General features: G+C 42.0%; 1 protein-coding gene across 5 annotated transcripts in view; it reads right to left on the reverse strand.

Moving 5' to 3' along the window:
• PATJ (PATJ crumbs cell polarity complex component) overlaps window positions 1-19,714 on the reverse strand; it is a 215,077-nt gene that overhangs the window by 179,672 nt on the left and 15,691 nt on the right. For 3 of the 5 annotated variants that reach the window (XM_054037443.1, XM_054037442.1, XM_054037445.1), the window contains exons 6-12: window positions 17,730-17,925; window positions 16,012-16,140; window positions 13,185-13,397; window positions 7,647-7,749; window positions 6,612-6,703; window positions 4,985-5,126; window positions 4,555-4,689 (exon numbers count right to left, since the gene is read on the reverse strand). In XM_054037443.1, coding sequence (XP_053893418.1) covers window positions 4,555-4,689; window positions 4,985-5,126; window positions 6,612-6,703; window positions 7,647-7,749; window positions 13,185-13,397; window positions 16,012-16,140; window positions 17,730-17,925 — 1,010 coding nt within the window. The remainder of the gene's footprint in view (window positions 1-4,554; window positions 4,690-4,984; window positions 5,127-6,611; window positions 6,704-7,646; window positions 7,750-13,184; window positions 13,398-16,011; window positions 16,141-17,729; window positions 17,926-19,714) is intronic. The other 2 variants (XM_054037446.1, XM_054037444.1) reach the window with 1 other exon arrangement.

A 19,714-nucleotide genomic window follows, 5' to 3' on the forward strand; every position in this document is an offset into this window, starting at 1 on the left:
TGGAGATCGCATTAACTTTTCTAAAAATCTATACAGAAACTGGATCATGCCAGCCAGTTTAGGGACCAGGACAACTGGGTGTCATCAGTCGCTGTGGGATTCTTCAGTGACCTCTAGCTCCAACCTGGTGCAGAGCTCCTGTTTCACTGCATCCCACATTTTTTTGGGAAGCAGTAGGGAGTTCTCCCAGGTGCATTGTCCCTGCTCTATCTGGACATGATGTTGAACAAAGTGAGTTCATCCTGGCTGGGGTGGAAACCCCATCAGGAAGGCATTCATAAGGTTTCTCACTTGGACCCTTTGCTCTGGATGGAAGTTTCCCCCCAATCTGTATTGAGTCAGGGTCCAGGAATGTAGACGTTTGGGGTCCCAATTCTGGCTCAGATGGATAAGAAGTTATAAACAAGCCCTCCCGGTCCTTCCAGGCCTTCAGGAGGTTACTTTGGTAGATCTGCATTGTCTTCCTCTTGTCTGATTTCATAATTAACAGGCCCCACTTGATGTAATACTTAATATGGACCTTAATGCTTAGTAAGCAGCTTGGACATTGTGCTAGGGAGAAGAAGTACCCAGGTTTAAATACACACATATGCATCCCTTTGTTAAAGGCTCACTATTGGGCCAGATTCTCTTTGGTGAAGGCCCCCAGGATTTCAAGCCTCTCCTAGAGCTTTAGTATGTACTGTACAACATTCTCTGTTCTAGAAGCCTGCTCATCCCACATCTCATGGACAAAGTCTAAGATACCCCAGGTAGTCTCTCATATAAAAGAGATCAAACAGGAAAAATCTAGTAGATGACTGGGGTACCTCCAAACTATCAAATAAAAAGGAGGGGGATCAGTTGATCCCAGTGTCTAGGATATGCAGTAATAAACTTCTTTAAACATCCTTTTCAGGTCTGGTTGAACCGTTTGACCAAACCATCGGTCTGCAGGTGATTGATGCACATTTGTAGGGTCTTTATTTTTAATAGTTCACAAGTCTCCTTCAACAGATGGAAGACAAAATTAGTGCCTCAGTTGGTTAGGATTTCTTTAGGCACACTGATGTGGGCAAAGACCATTAGAAGTTCTGCTGCAGTAGTCTTTGCACTGGAGCAGTGCCATGGGACTGCTTCCGGATATCAGGTGGCATAATCAGGTCTGACCAGTATACATTTATAACCAGATGCACTCTTTTCTCAGAGTCTGAGCGGATCCATCCCGATTCTCTCAAATGGGAATGGGACTAGTAGGGCTTTGGTCACCCCTCTTTAGGCCCAATGAGCTGCTACTTGGGATATAAGCTACAGAAGTCTTTGACTTCTTGGTGAATTCCGGGTCAGTAGAAGCAGCCTAGAATCCTGGCCATAATCTCCTCATGCTGAGGTGGCCTGCAGTGGAGGCAGCATGAACCAGCCACATGAACTTGCACTGATGAGACTGAGGAACGAGGAACTGCGATCAAATTTCACGAGTCGGTCGGTCTCTCTCCTGCTGGTATAGTCGCTCAGGCCGGAGCTTAAATTGTGGGTACTGCTCTGCTCGATGTGGGTCTATTACCTCTCTGTCGTCCACTGACACCTGGTCATAGGCCTGGCTGAAGGTCTTATCCTCCCTCTGATCTCTGGCCAAGTTGGTCCCTCTAGTTAGGATGCCCCAGTCCTATTGCGGCACTGGCATCATTTCGTCACTATGTGGGGCTTCTGAGGGAGCATCCTCTTGTCCAGACACCCCAACTCCAGGGTGTAGCTCCTCACCTATAGCTACCAACACCCCAGGGACTGGATCTCCTGAGTTAGCCTCTCTGGGCAATCCAGGCCTGTCTTAACTCCATTCAGTAACTCAGATAAATACTCCCAATCTTGTCCTCAGATAATGGAGTAGGTCAGCGTTGAGGCCAGCCCTGCTAACAGGAGCCTCCTGTGTTCCCCTACAGTCAACTGCATCCACGCATTAGGATAGGGTTTAACCTCCCCATGGACACCCGGTAAGAAAATAATTCCCCCACCCCCGTCTCAGGATTCAGGATTAGGTGGTCCCAAACCAGGGTCTGACCACACCCAGAATCTACCAGACTTGTCACCTCTGTCCTGATTATCCAGATAGAGACAGTTAGTTTAACCAGAGTTTGCTTACAGACGTATGGTCCCTTCTGGCTTTATAAAATATGACTCTATGAACTCCCTTTTTCTGTTACAAAATTATGGCCTGAACCTGAAAAGGGTTGAACATCTGAAACTCCCAGTGGAGTCCGATATGCACTTCTATGCCACCAGGAATGCTCACTCAACACCTCTCAGGATCAGGCTCTTAATGTGTTCAGTTAACTGAAAATTAAGATCATTCCCCCACACCCAAAACAATCCCTAAATTCACATGTCCATATTTGATGTTTTGGGGCTCAGCCCATTAAAGAGAACTTCCTGAAAATTGAAAAGATTTTTGGATCTATAGGTTTGGTTCAAGATATCTCATTCCAGTGCCTCCACCCAGTACCATGAGATTCCTTTCTCCCCACCCCCAATTTTTTGGTCACTTCTCTGGGTTGGTTTTTCATGGTTTGTGGTACATGCTATATTACACAAGGCCTCAGAAATGGAATTGTTTCCCAGCAATGGTTTGCATTAGCAGTAACGTTCTATATCATCAGAACTTTGCCTCTTTACTTTTGCTTTCATGTAGTTTTTCTTCCCCACCTTACTAGCACTGGGTTCCTGGAATACAATGCCTTTTTTGAGGTGTGTTTAAACTACAGAGACTTTACCAGCATAGCTCTGTTGGTATAACCCCGTAGCATAGACATAGCCTACACCGATGATAGGGGGTTTTCCATTGGTGTAGGAACACCACCTCCCCAACCAAAGTTAGCTCTGTTGACAGAAGCATTCTTCTGTCAACATAGCTGCTCCTACACTGGAGGCAGGTTAACATAGCTATGTTGATCAAGGGTGCGTTTTCTCAGCCCTCCGACCAACGTAAGTATGCCAGCCTAACTTTTAAGTGTAGACTAAGATCCCTGGAACTTTCAAACCCTGGCCTTTTTCTTTGTCTTGAAGATCTCCCCTTCTCACAGGCTCACTATGTAGCGATGTGTCCTTCGCTTTGGATTAAAGATTTCTCAAACAGCATAGCTTTTTGATTTCTCCAACAGCTTTTTCCTCCCTAATGTTACACGCTGTTCTCTATCCAGGTCTGGATTCATAACTTTCTGACTAAACAACTAGCTTCTCTCTTCAGGTTTTATATACTGCTGCACGAAACAAACAAGCACTCTCGTCCAGTCTTCACTCTTACAGATGCAGCTGTAAGTTAAATTGCCTCTCTAGTCTGCTAGCAGAAAGTTTAAGGCCCCATGCACACTGTTTCCTGAACCATGTATCATGACAGAGTTGTTTAAACACGGTTTAGCGGGCCAGCATTACTATTTAATACCTCTTCAGGAAAATTTAATAAAAATTTAGTCCAATTGGGCCTAAAGGAAAATAGTTCATGTTTTATAAAACACACCTTTTACATTAACTTTTAAAAGGCACTTCCAGAGTTTAGGCAGGGCCTTAAATTAGCAGTGTTTACTTTAGCCCCATTATAATTAAGAGCCTGTCAGCATTTCCAAAATAAGCACCCATTTTTGGAATTTAAACTGGCCATTAAATTCTGTTCCAGGCTGAAATTTTATACACGTTTCAGTCTGAACAAAGTTTCCAACTAAATGAATGCTTTTAAATTTTAGGCAAGCAAAAAAGATACAAGGTTATGAAAAAGCACGTTGTAGCTGATAAATGTGAGTATCTTGAGCCTTTTTAATTTTGTAAGGAAATTGAGTCCTACCAAACATGGACTCTTGATTAGGGCTGTAGGACATTATATACCACAGATAGCTTTACCTAGCTTTAAAACCATTCCGATGTCATTAGTTTGCAGAAGTCTAAAGAGCAACAGTACTCATAAACCCAGCATCACCAGATTAACTGCACTATATCCTGTCTGAAATATCAATAATGCCTACACTGCCTAAATTCCAGCACACTGAGCTGAGAGACTACAGATGAGCCTTTGTACAGAAGTACTTACTGAAAAGAAATGGATAAAGAGAGGCACTACCCCGTTCAGTCTTCTATCTGCAACTCTCACTCTGGCTTCTCCCTCATGGATGTCCTGCCAGCACCTCAAGCTCAGTATGGCAAAACCTGCACTCATCTTTCTTCAAATAAACCTCCCTCTCGCCTCCATTATTTTAGCAACTCTATCACCTTCCCTGTCCCTTGGCATCATCGACTCCTCTGCCTCTACATAAGTAGAGTCGCTAAATGCTCGTTTTTCCCTCTAGCATAACCAGAAATGCATCTGTGCCTTTTCATTCCCACCACTGAAAAACTTCACGGTTTACTGCCTCATGTCTTAGATTTTGGTTTCAGTTAAATAAAAAAGCATTGAAGAGCAGAAAATTAAAATTGTGCAAGGCAAAGAAAGCCAAACTGTCCCATCACTATGAAAATTGGGTTAAAGAAATGAATTTCAAGAAGTCAGTAGATATACAGTAGATATACAGGAGAGAATAAACAGCAACATACCTATTTTGTGTAGATTTTGCTTCTTTTCATTTTCAAAATTATCTTTGTCCTCTTGATCCTCCTCATTCTCACTATCCAAATTAGTTTCCGTCTCTACAGCTCCAGACAGGACTAAGGCTGGCATATTTGGCTGCTCTGTAAATCCAAAAAACTTTCAAGTCAGCCAGGTAGTACAGAGGATATAGGATATGCTAACCAGTATCCACTAGCAGCTTCCTTGTTCAGTTTACAGAAACTTTGCTCTCAACTCCACTCCCCACACACCCTTACATCCTATGTCGAAGGGTCTGATTCTGTGCAGAGGACCCTTAAGCCCAAGATTTATGGTTGCTCAGCACCTCACAGAAACAGGCCCTAAACGTTTATTTTGGTCATTATAAATTGGAAGAACAATTAAATTAACCATTGGCAAAGGGAGAAAAAGGACTACCTCTCTCTAAAGACCTTCCTGAAGAGAAAGAAGCATGAGAAGGTTTCTGTCGAAGCAAGGTAAGGTGCACCACCTGGCCAGTGCGACGCAGCGCCTCCACCACTTCTTGGTTGGAGCAATCCTGAACATTAATCCCATCAACCTAGTACAGAAACACCATCAGATTATAGACATCAGATTACAGTTGAGTTCTAACATTCACAGAGATATGTAAACCAACAGTGCAACTCGTCTCTCACAGTTATACTGATGGCCCTCACAGACTGCACTGGTTGCAAAAGAAGAATTGCATTAATTCAGCTACTTCAAAATAATCAGATAAATGCCATCTTCAAAGTTTCTTCTTAAAAGAAAAATACAAAAATAAAAACTTCTCCTTGATAGCAGGCGTGGGCCAATACAAAATAGCAATTTACTAGATTTACAGAAACGTAAAATACGTTTGCTTTTCAGCAGAGATACTGTGTGCAGACAGCAGCTTGCACAGTACTGTGCATGGAGCTTCCTGGATGAGTTTGAGAGATTAACAGTCTGTTCAGATCATAGCATAAGTTTTCTGCCAACCTCTACCAAGCCTCCACACATAAATATGCAGATAACCACGTACGCAATCAGTGCATAATGGTAAAAAAAGGAGTGGGTAGACTAATCCAACCTGGACTCCACAGTCCCCAAATGAGAAGTGGGTAAACTTTATTGACCCTTGACTAGACTATGCACACACAAAACTGCAGCTGTAAGTACAAGTGGGAACCAAATGAGGGAGAGGCCAGGCTTTGAAAGTTTAGGCATTGTATCTACAGAACATCTGCTCCCAAATATTTTATATGCACTTTGTAAAAGTCAGATCTCTCTTTTCATGATAAGAAATCTTTAGAGTTATTCCTACTTGTATTACCAATGCAAAGTTAGCCATTACATGTTAACGTGGCCCTGACGTTTATCCAGCCGGTTTTAAATTTTTTCACCTATAAAGAAAAGGATCTTTTTTAACATCTGCGTTACTAATGTTTTGGTGATGTCAACCCAATGTTAAATACTTATAGATGGGCATAAAGGACACAATTCTGCAAGGTATCGAGCACTTTCAAATCCCACTAACTTTAACAGGAACTGAAGATGCTCAGTTAGGGTGACCAGATGAGGGGAAGAAAATATCGGGACACATGAGGGTGGGGGGGGGGGGGGGTGGGGTGAGGAGCCGCCGGCTGAGCAAAACGAAAAAAAAAAACCCACACAGTGCGGCCGGCGGATATTAAGACAAAATGTGTCCCGACCGATCTTCGGGGACGTCTGGTCACCCTATGCTCAGTACTTTAATCAGGCCCTAAGTCAAGATCCCTGCTCTAAGATGCTTCAATCCAAACATCTATCCTGTTTTACTATTTACGATTCTCTCACATTTTTGGTAGTACACTAATAATCTAACCACTGCAAACCAGAGCTATTAGCTCAAATAGTAATTCTTGTTGACAGTCATAAATTTGCCAACGTTCCTCCCTTTTACAACCTGGAGGTGCTTTAGTGTGAATGAAGAACAAGCTTTAGTAGAGTGTGTTTTAAATATCCAGATATATGTAAAATAACCGCTAGTTCCAAAATTGATCCAATGAAATATTTCACTTACAGCAACAATTTTGTCCTGGACTTGTATAAGGCCACTGTGATCTGCAGCACTGCCAGGTATTATATTTTTCACAAAGATCCCTGAAGAATCTGCTTTAAAATATAAAACAAAAACAAATGAATAAATAAATAAAAGAAAGTACTAATTTGGGCCTTTTGTTAAGCACACATTTATTTAGAGCTTAAGAACCATGCACCTCTGGAGACCTGGGTCCACAAGTGGAATGAAGTTGCATCTCCTCCTAGTCACAAATGAACATTGAAATCACAACACTCACATAATTTACTAGTTATGCATGATTCCAAATCTGCACTCAAGAGAAGAGCAGCAATGCAAGCAACCTTATACTGTCCTAGTTGATTTACCCTGCTCAGAAAAGTCCCTTTCTATGATAGGTCAGTTTCCATGCCTATACAGGCTTTGATCCACCAAATCACTTACAAATGATAAATTTGACTTCAAGGGGAGTATTTATGCTTAGAAGTGAAGCATGTGCTTAAGTGCTTTGCTGGATCAAGGCCTCGCTCATCCTCTTACATTTAGTTTTAGCAATTCAATAATTTAAATCAGACAAATCCCTTGTGAAAAATCTCACACAAATGCACTTTTCTATTGTATAAATATATTTTGTAAGGGATATATAGAAATCACAAAAAGCTTTCCTTCTTTCTCATGTGTAGAGTTGGACAAAAGCACTCTGTGCACCCGTAGTTACGTACAGATATTTTGGTGTGCTCCCAGAGTTCAGACGCTAGTGCAAAGTATGAAATAGCTATCTGCTGAAAAAGAATCACCTCGTGAAGATGGCACACACATTAAACACTGTTGAGATGCTTACAGTCCTGCACTGGCAGAGAGATGGACTGGATAATCTAATAGGTCTTTAAATCTCAGACATCGAACTCATTAAAGAAATGAAAGTGCATGTTGAGCTATGTGGCATGTATCAAAGACTTCAGCAAAAACATAAGGCCAGTCTGGGCATTTGATAAACCTCTGCTCTAGTCTTTCATAATCAGTCAGTGTATAACTCACCTACATCAGATGTTCCAGTATATCCAATAATTGTTATACCGAGGCTTTGTCCATCTTTTTTTGTAAGCTCCACGTCATAGGTATCAAAAAGAGTGGTGTTAGCCTAGAAATAAAATATTATACAGTTTATAAAACTGAATGTCCACATTACAGTAAAAATGTTTGTTATATCACTGACATTTTAAACTACAGGCTAAGGTTTGAAGACGTGACCAGTGATTTTGGTAGACCAACTTCAGACACCTCAAAAGGGGGTCTCACTTCCAGAGGCTAGAAAATAAAGCTGTCAATTTGGGCACCCAAAATTACTAGTCACTTTTGAAAATCTTGGCTATATAATATATACGATATCAGAAACAAGTGTCTATAAAAACATAAGATATTCATATACAGCCAAGGGGCCATGCTTATCACAGTACCTAATGCCACAGAGTAAGTGCTTTGGAAAGTCTCTATTGGTTAATTAGGAATAGAGAATTGCTTCAGGTACACGACATCATGACACCATGCCAGTGGAAGACAGAAAATACTTGGCTCTCAGTCCCCTGGCTTTATCAAAAATTATTTTTCTCTTGGACCCTATTAATGGAAAGTATTTTGATTCCTTACAATTATTAAAGAAACCACACACGTGTTCTCTTTAGTGTAAAACGTGCTCATGAGCTCCTTCGGACAGAAATTGTTACACTCCTATGTTTGGAAAGCATCCAACATACTGTGGGTGCTACCAGAAAAAAAACCAATGATATGCACTTTTTGGTAATTATACCCAACAAATGCATATAGCACGTTTTAAAATATGGTGTTCAAGATAAAGCTAGGTGTGCAAGACACCATTTTATTTTATATCAATCATATGCATATCTACTTAATTACATTTAAGGGCAAGTTTGAAATGATTACTATCCTGATTTGAACTGGACTGGACTGTACAGAGAAGTGGATGCTTCAAAGGACTTGTTTAGAAGGTGAAGTGATAACAGGAAGTCAAAGCCACATTAAAAATCACTTCCACTGAGTACAAGTTAAATCATGGGAGCGGGGAGAAAATCTGGAGAATTTTTTTAAAAGCTTTACAGCTTTAAAAAAAAAAAAAAAAAATGAGACCATTCATCATAACAAGGGAAACTAGAACAGAGAAGAATGGAATAGTACATAATTTGGCACTTCTTTTGGCTTCTGAATCATCTGTTCAATGTTTTCTTAGATAAATAGCTACAATCTAATAAGGTATTCAGACATGATCTGATCCGAGGAGAAATTTACGGATATGTCCCCTGAAGCTGGCCCTCACCATCCCCCGTTTTGGATTTGCTCACTTGATCTTTAGTTGTGTTTCTCCCCACAGAGCCATTTTGACAGTCCAGGACCTTTCCTTCAAAGGCAACACCAGAAACCTTAGCACCAGAAGCACTTCACAGAATGACTGACGCTATTTCCTAGTTCTGCAAAAATATTCATCTATGGAACGTTACTGGAAGTGGAGTAGTAGAATATGGACTTAACGGGTGGATTCTGGGAAATATAGACACACAATCCCAAACATAACAACCCATTCCCGAGCTGTGGCTAAATTGGTGGGTTGTAGCTATGTGCCTTGCACGTATGTGCCTTGCTCATGACTAATTGTATAAGATTTTCTGTTTCCTTACATGTGTATACACAAAGGAGTGTGGATTTAGAAACTGTGGTAGAGAACTGTGGTAGCTTAATGCAAAACTAGTGGTTTAATATACAACAAACTAATTGGCAATTCAAGACATATTTCTGCTGATTTAAGCGGTAATCATAATGCTGGAAAAATCTTGCCATTGTAAAATTCTCAGCTAGTAAAAGCCTTCTCAGAAGTCAGAGGAGAACGAGATTCTGGTAGTAAAAAATTGCTATCTTTCTTGTGCAGTAGATTCCTTGGTGCAAAGTGATTTTCGTGACCTGCCTTTAAAAAGTACAATAAATGAAGCAGGAAAAACACATTCACATTAGCTACCGCTGTCAATTTCTGCAAAGACTAATCTACCAGCAAATTGACCAGATACTTCTTCAATCTAAATGCCTGGGCCCTGCCAACAAAGAATGCAATTGATGTCATGACCAGAGGTGAACGTAAGCCAGTACACACCAGTACGGCGTACCGGCAAGAGCCGGTTTGCCATACTGGGGTGGCCCGGCTTCCCCAGGGGGCAATTTAAAGGGCCTGGGGCCCCAGGCCCTTTAAATTGCCACCAGAGCCCCACTGCTGGAGCCCTGGGGGCTATTTAAAAAGTCCAGGGCTCCCGCTGCTTCTACTGCCCCGGCCCTTTAAATAGCTGTTGGAGCTCCGCCGCCAGGGCCGGCTCTAGGTTTTTTGCCACCCCAAGCAAAAAAAAAAAAAAAGTTGGCTGCCCCCTGTCCCAGCCCTGGGCTCCTCAGCGCACCCCCCTGCTGCCCCAGCCCTGGGCTCTCCCCACCCCCCCACGGCCCCCTGCCGCCCCAGCTCTGGGCTCCCTCATTCCCCCCCCACCATTGCGCCCCCTCCCCCCCCACACACACACCTCCTGCTGCCCCAGCCCTGGGCTCTCTCCCACCCTCCCCTACCTGCACCACTGGTAACTCGCTCCCACGGCAGGTCATTCAGCGTGAATTTTAGATGTGCACAGAACACAGACAGGATTGGTTCCCATCTGGTTACAGAACTGCAGTAAAGTGGAACAATTTTCAGCTTGTGTGATTGGAGGATATCTGGATGCATATTATAAGACTGTCCTCCATAAATGAGGAAAAGTTGAGGTGCCTTTATTATTGTTTTGTTCCACTCTTTCTTTCTTTCTATGGGGAATTTGCCAATGCAATATCACTGTCTTCATTTTAAAACAAACAAACAAACAATGGCTGTTGAAAATAGCAATTCCAGTCCCAATAACCACTGGGAAGCATTTCTTGCTCAATTTTATCCTACTTTTTCTACAGCAAGTTACAGTGGATCAGTATATTTGATTTGGGAGAAATGAAGTAACAGCTGCCCAAACTGAGCTTGAGCACTCCTGAATTTTGAGGTGTTCAAATCTGGAAGGCGGGGGGGGGGGGGGGGGGGGGGGGAGGGTGGCCTGTGACTCCGTGGGGGTGCACAGCAGCATGTATGCAGCGTGTCTAGCACTGCGCGGAGCCAGACATGCTGGTCTGAGTGGCATGGTAAGGGGGCTGGGGAGTTAGATGGGGCGGAGGTTCAGAGGGGCAGTCAGGGGCTGGGGGGGCAGTCAGGGGACAGGCAGAAGTTGGATAGGCATGGGAGTCCCGGGGATTTGTCAGGGGACAGGTAGGGGGTGGTGGGGTCCTGGGGGGGCAGTTAGGGGCAGGGGTCCCGGGAGGGGGTGATCAGGGGACAGGGGGGGTTGGATGGGTTGGGGTTTCTGTGCGGGGCAATCGGAGGGGGTGGATGGTGGCAGGGTGGCGCTACCCTCCCTCCCTGTGGAGTGTCCTGTTTTTTTAATGTTGAAATATGGTATCCCTACCCTTCAGAGTGCAGCTCTCCATTCATAGCAAGCTGCAGCATGAGGTCTCCGCTACCTCACTCCCTCCCCTTCTTTCCTGTTGGTAGTGGCCAAGGAAATGCTGGGAAATGTAGTTCTTTCCCTGCTCCAGGGCTGGCTCTATAGGCAGGGAGCTAACCAAGGAACTACAGCTCCCAGGGTCCCCTGTTGGTTCTCAGCTCCCATGCTGGATCCCTGCCACCTCTGCAAATGGGCTGCCCCCAAGCATGTGCTTGCTTTGCTGGTGCCTAGAGACGCCCCTGCCCGCTGCATCCCCAGGGCTCCTGCAGCTATTTACAGGGCCGGGGCAGTAGAAGCAGGGGAGCCCCGGGCCCTTTAAATACCCCCCGGAGCCCTGGGCTGCTGCTGCTACCCCGGGGGGGGGCACTTACCTTACAGGGTGGGCTGGCTCTGACTCCCTCAGCCACGCCCCTCCCGCCCTAGGCCCCACCCCTTCCGGGGGCCAGAGCTGGCCCCAGCGTACCGATAAATCACTGGACTTACTTTCACCCCTGGTCATGACTAGCAATATCTGAGTTTATTTCTAGATGTCTCAGAAACGTGAAGGACCCTGGAAAGGGGTGGGAAAAACTAACACCAGAAAGGAGGACATTTTAGAAGGCTTGCAGCAGCTAGAGAATGCAGGATGCTGCAGCTTGATCTATGGCACACGTATACTGCTGAACAAGTCAATTTGCAAGGTCAGTCTCTAAAGCAGGAAATGTGAAAATAATACGTGCTAGGGAAGGAAAAGTTAAGGCTGTATATATAGTCTTAGAAAATGTGACCGAGCCAGCAAATGGTTCTACGTGACTATATAGATTCTTTATGAAATGCCTGTTTTCAGAGCACTAAACATGTTCCTTTTTTAAGACACCAAGCTTAAAGTACTCAGGATGACATTTATTTAACCAATGTTTTCTTGGCTGCATCAAAATCTCCTGAAGGGGTAGAAAATTCGAGAGGGCAGGTGAGAAGACAGGAGGAAGTAGGAAAATTTCCATTCTCTTCTACTTGGAGTGTAGGCTCTTTCCATTCCCCAGTCCTCTGCTATTACTGCAGCCTCACTTCAGAGGAGGAGAACTGAACAGGTTCCCCATAATAGCTCAACATCACCTATCTTCAGCGAGTCAGGTCTCTCCAGAGAGATGTGAAGTACTCTCCCCCACCAGAAGCTAAGAGATGCCTTTGGAGCAACCTGGTCCAGTGGGAAAGAGTGCAAACATAAAGTGTTTTAAAGAACAGCTCCTCTCAGATTCCAAGTTATAATCAAGAACAAGAGAAGAAAGAAAAGGCTACTCAGAGATTCCACACCTAAATCTAACTAGACATTAGTAGCAGATGGTGTACAAGCCCAGCTTTGTTGATGTTTCCAGACCTACCGTACATGTAGTGTAGCATCTGTTGATTTTAATTACTCAAAACTGAAGAGGATGACTTCAAAAAAAACAAGCAACTTTGATATGACCAGGAGGAGATTTGCTAAAACAAGATTCAAATGTTTAAAATACATTTCCCATCAAAGACAGTTGCGTAGACTAGGAAGATGTTACACTTATGTTTCATGAAGAGAAGTAGCTCACTGGGCTGAATAATTCTGTTCTGGTCATAATGCATGCTGGATTTTAGAAAAGAAAAAGTCAGCATTGTTTTTTAAATCCACTCAGATGAGCAAGAATGTAATAAGCCAGGAAGGAGATCTAAATGTTCCATTTATCGATAATGTTTATGATCCTGTTAAATCAAATCACTCACTTTGTAATAAATTCTGCAACACTGAAACTGCCCTGGTCAGTCTGGCCCTGAGATAACAGGTATTTATAGTATACTGTAGAAGACTACAGAAGGCTGAGCTGATGGCTAAAATAAAAGATCATTTAATACTATGGTATATTTGGAAGCTCAAATGAACAAAATATGTTGCAGTCTGTCTGAAGCGCTTTAGCACTTGTGAAGGCTGTGCTCTCTCTTTCTGGCTGTAAACCACAGCAGAACTTATTTGAAGAATTGTGAGGAAATGTCAGATACTTACACCTTTGTCTGGAGAGAAGGGCAATGCACCAACAGGCAGGCTCAGAGGGGTTGGTGGCGTCACAGTAATCTCACACGCTGGATCTCTTGCAACCACCATCCTAACAGAATTTCCACAGTTTCTCAGCACTTGGGCAACTTGTTCACTGATCATTCCTTGTACATTGGTTCCTCCAATCTGTAAGATGTGATCTCCTGTTCTCAGTCTCCCATCCTTCAAACATGGAACATTTTAAAAAAAAAAAAATCAGTAACTGGACCAAAATTTTACATTGCAGGACTGAAATTGAGTAGTATATTTTCATGGGGCAGCTAGTGCACGCAAATATCATAAGATTAATCAGTGCTGCAAAATAAATAACATAAGGCAATGCTAACACAATTAACCATTGCTTTTTCCACAGTTGCCAGTTCTACAGCAAACTGTTTAAAAACAAAAACAAAAAATACACACCATATAGACTGTTAGTACAATTCATCAGAAAGGTTAAATTTCATATTTATTGGGAAACAAATGCGGACACTGTTTTGTAATCCTGTAGTCGGAGATTTTCTCTGAGAACTATGCTATCAAATAGCAGAAGAGGATTTTAGGGATACAAAGCATAACATTTTGATTTAGAGCTATTTGAAGAACCTGAACAGCTCAAATATTAAAAACTCAACCCTGCAGGTCTTACTCACTTGAGTAAAGGCTAGTCAAGTGAGTAACTCTGCTGAATGTAACGGGACTACATTCATAACTAGGAATACTCATGTTTAAACAAAACAAACAAACGATACACTAGTTGGATCAAGACCCACGCTGTTATTTTTAATGTAAGAAAGAACCATACTAAACATACATAGGGCACACAGCCTCAGTTGGTGTAAACCTTCATATTTCTGTTGATTTAAGTACACTGATTTACACCAGCTGAGGACTTGGCCCCATAATAACGAACATGCACATTAATACTGGTGTTACTTCCAGGTGTTACTTAATCGAGCTTTAGCATATACATGCTCCTTATTTCACATTTTTAACTGCATCGCACCTCTTGTTTAATTGAAACTGATACAGTCATATCTTAATTTACAGCTGTCATTGGAAGCCAAAATATTTTGTTCCTCACAGCAAAAGAGGTGTTTCACAGTAAGTGAAGAAGCATTCATTACTTCAGACAGTTTTATAGAGGAGGCTCTCAAGCAACAGCAGACTTTTTCCATTCCAGCTCGTCGAATATCCAGTTTTCGTTTCTGTTTTGAATTGGAACGTATCCTATAACCTGCCTCTTGCCTTACATTGATATTTTAAAACGCAACATGTCTTTTTTTTGCACATCTAAGGTTATGGGCAGCAGTTAGTAACTAGTCATTGATGAGCTCTCATTGAATCCCAACCCTGTTAAATGCTTCAGTTGAGGGTAGTTGGTACTGGTCATAGAATCATAGACTTTGGTCCCTTCTGACCTTATTATGATCATCTAGTCTGACCTCCACAACGCAGGACACAGAATCTCACCCACCCACTCCAGAATCAAACTCCTAACCTAACCTATGTCTGAACTATTGAAGTCCTCAAATCTTAGTATAAAGACTTCAAGGTGCAGAGAATCCACCAGCAAATGACCCGTGCCCCACGCTGCAGAGGAAGGCGAAAAACCCCCAGGACCTCTGCCAATCTGCCCTGGAGGAAAATTCCTTCCCGACCCCAGCCAGACACCCAGGAAAGAATTCTCTGTAGTAACTCAGATCCCACCCCATCTAACATCCCATCACAGGCCATTGGACATATTTACCGCTAACAGTCAAAGACCAATTAATTGCCAAAATTAGGCTATCCCATCATACCATCTCGTCCATAAACTTATCAAGCTTAGTCTTGAAGCCAGATCTGTCTTTTGCCCCCACTGATTGGGTCTTTGAAGACTAAGACCCCAAGGCTGCAATCTGATCCAGACAGGTGAATGCATGCACCTGTGTAGGTATCACGGACTTTAGTGGGGCTCTGCATAGGCCCAAGCCTCTTCATATAAAAATAAATAATCTTTATAAATAACCCATGCACTGTATCTTTGAACACATACTCATGCAACTGGGTCAGCCTTGGGGAAATGATGCCCTGGGTGAACTTGTATTTGGCATCCTGGCCCCTGCTGCCTCCCCACCCCCTAGCCCCTGCTGTCTCCCCAAGCTCCCCCACCAGCCCATATCAAGCCTGGGCCCCTCTGCCCCCACCATTCCCCAAGCTCCCTTCCGCAGCTTTTTACCTCAGGTCCACCCCACTCCTTGCATCCTGACTACAGCACCCCCCTGACCACTGCACCCTGGAAAGTCGCCCACATTGCTTACTCATAAGACCAGCCCTGCATGCAAGTAAGTGCCAATGACTTTAGTGGGACAACCTGCATGATTAAGGATTACACATATGAGAACGTGAGTTTGCAGAGTTGGCCCCTATAAAATTATAACCAAATATACACATTCTATATAGAATCTGTATGTCTGTTAAGAGCAGCTGTCCCAACACCGATGACGAATGGTTGAAATTTTATTGAATGCTAATTATAATGCTGGGCAAGCTTTTAATATTTCTATCTGATCTGGAATGCAATAAAAGCCATGCCGTGCCTGAGAAGTAATTTAGCTCAGTTCCAGTGTTGACTTTTTGTCAGTCATCATACCTTTAACATGTATTTATTTCTATATACAATATATATATTGGCATTCAGTCTTTGATGCTATCAGACTCCTTTTGTTTACATATATTAGTTTATTTTAGGACTGTCAAAAGAAGTTCTTGTACTTTAAAACCAAAGAAGAAGTGACATAAAACAACAAGTTACCCGATCTGCTAATCCGCCTGGAACAATAGTCCTTACAACCACACCATTCGATTTTCCTCCTACAATTCCAAAACCTAATCCTGAGCCATCGTTAATCAGTTCAACTTCTTCAACATGGCCCCATTGAATCTGCAATTAATAGAAGAGGGAGATTTTAATTTCAGTTAATAATATTTCCAGCTTTCATTTCCGCCGGTAATTATTAATAATCTTATTCAGAGCAATTTCCCCACATATAAACAGGCGCCATATTGAGTCTTGGTCAGTCAGTCAATGGGTTTTGCATACATTTTGCTTTTTCACTTTCGTAAGACACCATTCTGGACTACATAAAGGCAATTTTACGATTTCTTACAATAGTAACGACTACCATTTTAATTTCTGGTAAAGCAAGTGTACTGCAACCCATAGGGGGCGAAATAGCGAGAAGTCTGCATTAGCCCAGTTTTTGTTTAATATTGGATTAGTTTCCTACTTCTGTTATTTCACTTACATGCTGTATAGAGCTCCAGTACACTCTGTATGAATAGCACAATATAAATTTGTCCATACTGAATCGGAAGCATATCTCTCAGCTATTTTGCACTGCAACCTTGTGGTGTACAAGACAATTTGAGAACAACAACTCTGTTAAACAACTGAACCGCTAGCCATTTTTTCTGTCATATTAGCTCCTCACATAGAAACCAAAATGAGGCAAAGCAGGCAGGTTTAAGACTTCTTTGAATAAAGGATTTATTAGTATACTGAAAATCTTGGCCAAGATCAGTTAAAAATCATAAAGGAAGTTTAAAGACCCCCCACAGAGAAATATATTTCTATTTTATTTTGTTAGTCTGTTTGATGCAAATGCTTTAATGACAAAGCAGTTAAAATTTAATTCTTTAAAATTTTCAGAGCAATAAACAATATTGATTATCCACTAAAACCTTCAAATTTCACTAGCTCTACAATATTCATGAGGGAAATAATTATCCAGTATAACAAAAATTCCTCTTAAAAAGATCTCCAGCAAAGCTTCCAATATAACAAATTAAGATCCCAATATTGCAAACCCCATTCTCAGGCATGTGTGGCCCTACTACATCATCAGGGCCTGTGAAATCACATAACTGAGTTTATAAGCGCTCACGCTCAAGAAAATTAGTGGGTTCACAATCAGTGGAGACTAGCAACATATAAAAGTTGATATGAAAAACTGGCAAACTAACCATACAATCAAGATGTTCCCTTCACAGTGATGCATGTATGCATCACTTTATTTAAATAAGACATTGCTTTGGGGAGCTAAGGTTTTAGTAGATCGTATTCTGATCAGTGGAGACTGCTGAAAGTAAACACTGCCTACCCTCTTTTAAGTCATAACCAGAGTCCAATTGCCCATGGTAAAATGGTTTGCATTGGGTGAACTTGTAAATTGCCCTACCCTAAGTAGGCTCCGCTACTGAGAATAGGTCAACCGACTAAAGCGTCAGCTCCAGGTCCCCCACAAAAAACCCAGTATCTACTTTATAACAAATTCAGGCAGCTTTGCAATGGAAACATTATATTTAGGGCACGATAACTTTAAAATGAAATACCTGCATTCTTAGACACAATTAAAAAGCACATACCATTAGCTGCCGTAAAACAAAAATAGTTAAAACTATAAAAATCCTTTCATATGTTTAAAAAGCACTAACACCTTCCAAAAACTGATTGAGAGCATCATTACTCACAGTTTCAGGCCGATGTGTGTCACTTAAGACAGCAGAGGCTCCGCTGTTTCTTTGGACTGACTCTCTAGCAACAACCAGATGTAAAGATCCTGTGGATTGTTGGAGCAGTGCAATAGCCTGCTGATGGGAAATGTTCTGATCCAACGGGGTGTGGTTAATGGCCAGAATGTGGTCATTTTCCTTTAATCTCTGATCCCTTGATAAAAGATTAAAAGATTTTTTTTATTTTTTAAAAGATGTAACTGCATAACAGGATTTTGTCATCTAAATTGGAACATTCAGAATAGACGGTAATGCAATATTAAGTGAATTATATTAAAATTGTTAATTTATTACACTGTCTCCATTAGCATACAAGTTATGTGCATACCACATTCTATTTAATAACCCAGTCAAATTGATTTTTGCTGCAACACTACTATGGTACATCTAGATCTTTCAGTGTGTTCCCATTCAAAATTCAATGAAATTCTAGCTCATTCTTGATTATGCTTCATACCAGAGATATTTAATTCTTGTAGTTACACAAGGGGGCATAGGGTAGAGAAAGAGTATTTTCCATTCCTTTTAGCACTATGCTACATTATCTCCAAGTACTTACAGCAGGACATGGCTCTCTCTCATTATTCAACCTAAAGATTGTTAAGATGTACATTTAGAGGGTACTGTGTTTCAACAAACTTTGCAATAGCCACCTTAACATACCAAAACTCAACTCCCTTAACTGGTGAAGATTCACTAATTTTTATGAATCTGCTTTCTTCTGGAAACAGAGGTACAATTTACTGCTAGCCTAAGATGGTACAACTCCTACGAAGTTAGTTCACATTATTGACGAATTTACATCTGTGATTAGAAAATCTTTATCCTCTTCATAAAAATATTTATAAAATTATTCTTCCAGAGACCTAGACCAGATGCTTACTGGGACAGAAACAGCATCCAGAATTTTGTAGGAACCACCATTAACCTATGTCACCTTCAGAAGATCTCATCTCAAAAGGTTTCAGAGTAGCAGCCGTGTTAGTCTGTATCCACAGAAAGAACAGGAGTACTTGTGGCACCTTAGAGACTAACAAATTTATTAGAGCATAAGCTTTCGTGGGCTACTGCCCACTTCTTCGGATGCATATAGGAAAATGAGAAGCATTTAAGTGGAATTTAAAAATAAAACAAAACCAACAACATGGAGGTTTTTTTGGTAAATAAATTCCTTGAACTTTGCCCTAATGGGTGTCTGTTCAGAGATCATGATTTTATATCTCATGATCACATCGTGTCAGCAGCAGGCCAGCATGCCCTGAAGTGTAATATTCCCCTTTGACATCAAAATGAATTCACCTTTCTCCACTTTTAAACAGCTTAGTACGTTTTTCTTAAGTGTTCCTTAGTGTGCCCTCTGCATTCCAACCTCTCCCCGCGATAGGGAGGTGGGGGTGGAAGAGTAATCTTGTGTTGGTACACTCCAGGATGAGTTCTTTTAGAAAGGACACCATCATTTTGAAGCCTAGTCACATTTTCTTTAAATGCATTAAAAGTAGTTCTAGACACTACACTTGCCAGTGGGGCGCACATGCAGTGGGGGGGGGGGAGAGGGGGGTTCAAGTTTTGTAATTTTGCCATTTGTTTTTTAAAAGGATGTCCTGTGTCTCTATGTGATGGACCCACACGAACCACAGAGGGACCTGCCTAAAACCCTGATCCTCCAAGGAGATCTGTGCAGGAATCCTCCAGCAGGATCGGGACCGAACTTTACATGGGAAACAGTAAAACTGACTATACACAGAGTATGCACAAAGTAAAGTGAATAGTGTTCCTTCTTCTCTAATCTCTTTCAGGGACACTAATAGCACGTTCAAAAATTCAAACAGGCGTATGATTTTTAAGTTCCTTGTGTCCCTTGAATGTTCATGGGGTGGGTTAATCAATCATAGCGGCCATGCCAAGATTTTCCAAAGTGACTAGTGATTTTTGGCACCTCCATT

Source organism: Malaclemys terrapin, chromosome 8 (genome assembly GCF_027887155.1).
Source record: "Malaclemys terrapin pileata isolate rMalTer1 chromosome 8, rMalTer1.hap1, whole genome shotgun sequence".
NCBI classification, from domain to species: Eukaryota; Metazoa; Chordata; order Testudines; family Emydidae; genus Malaclemys; species Malaclemys terrapin.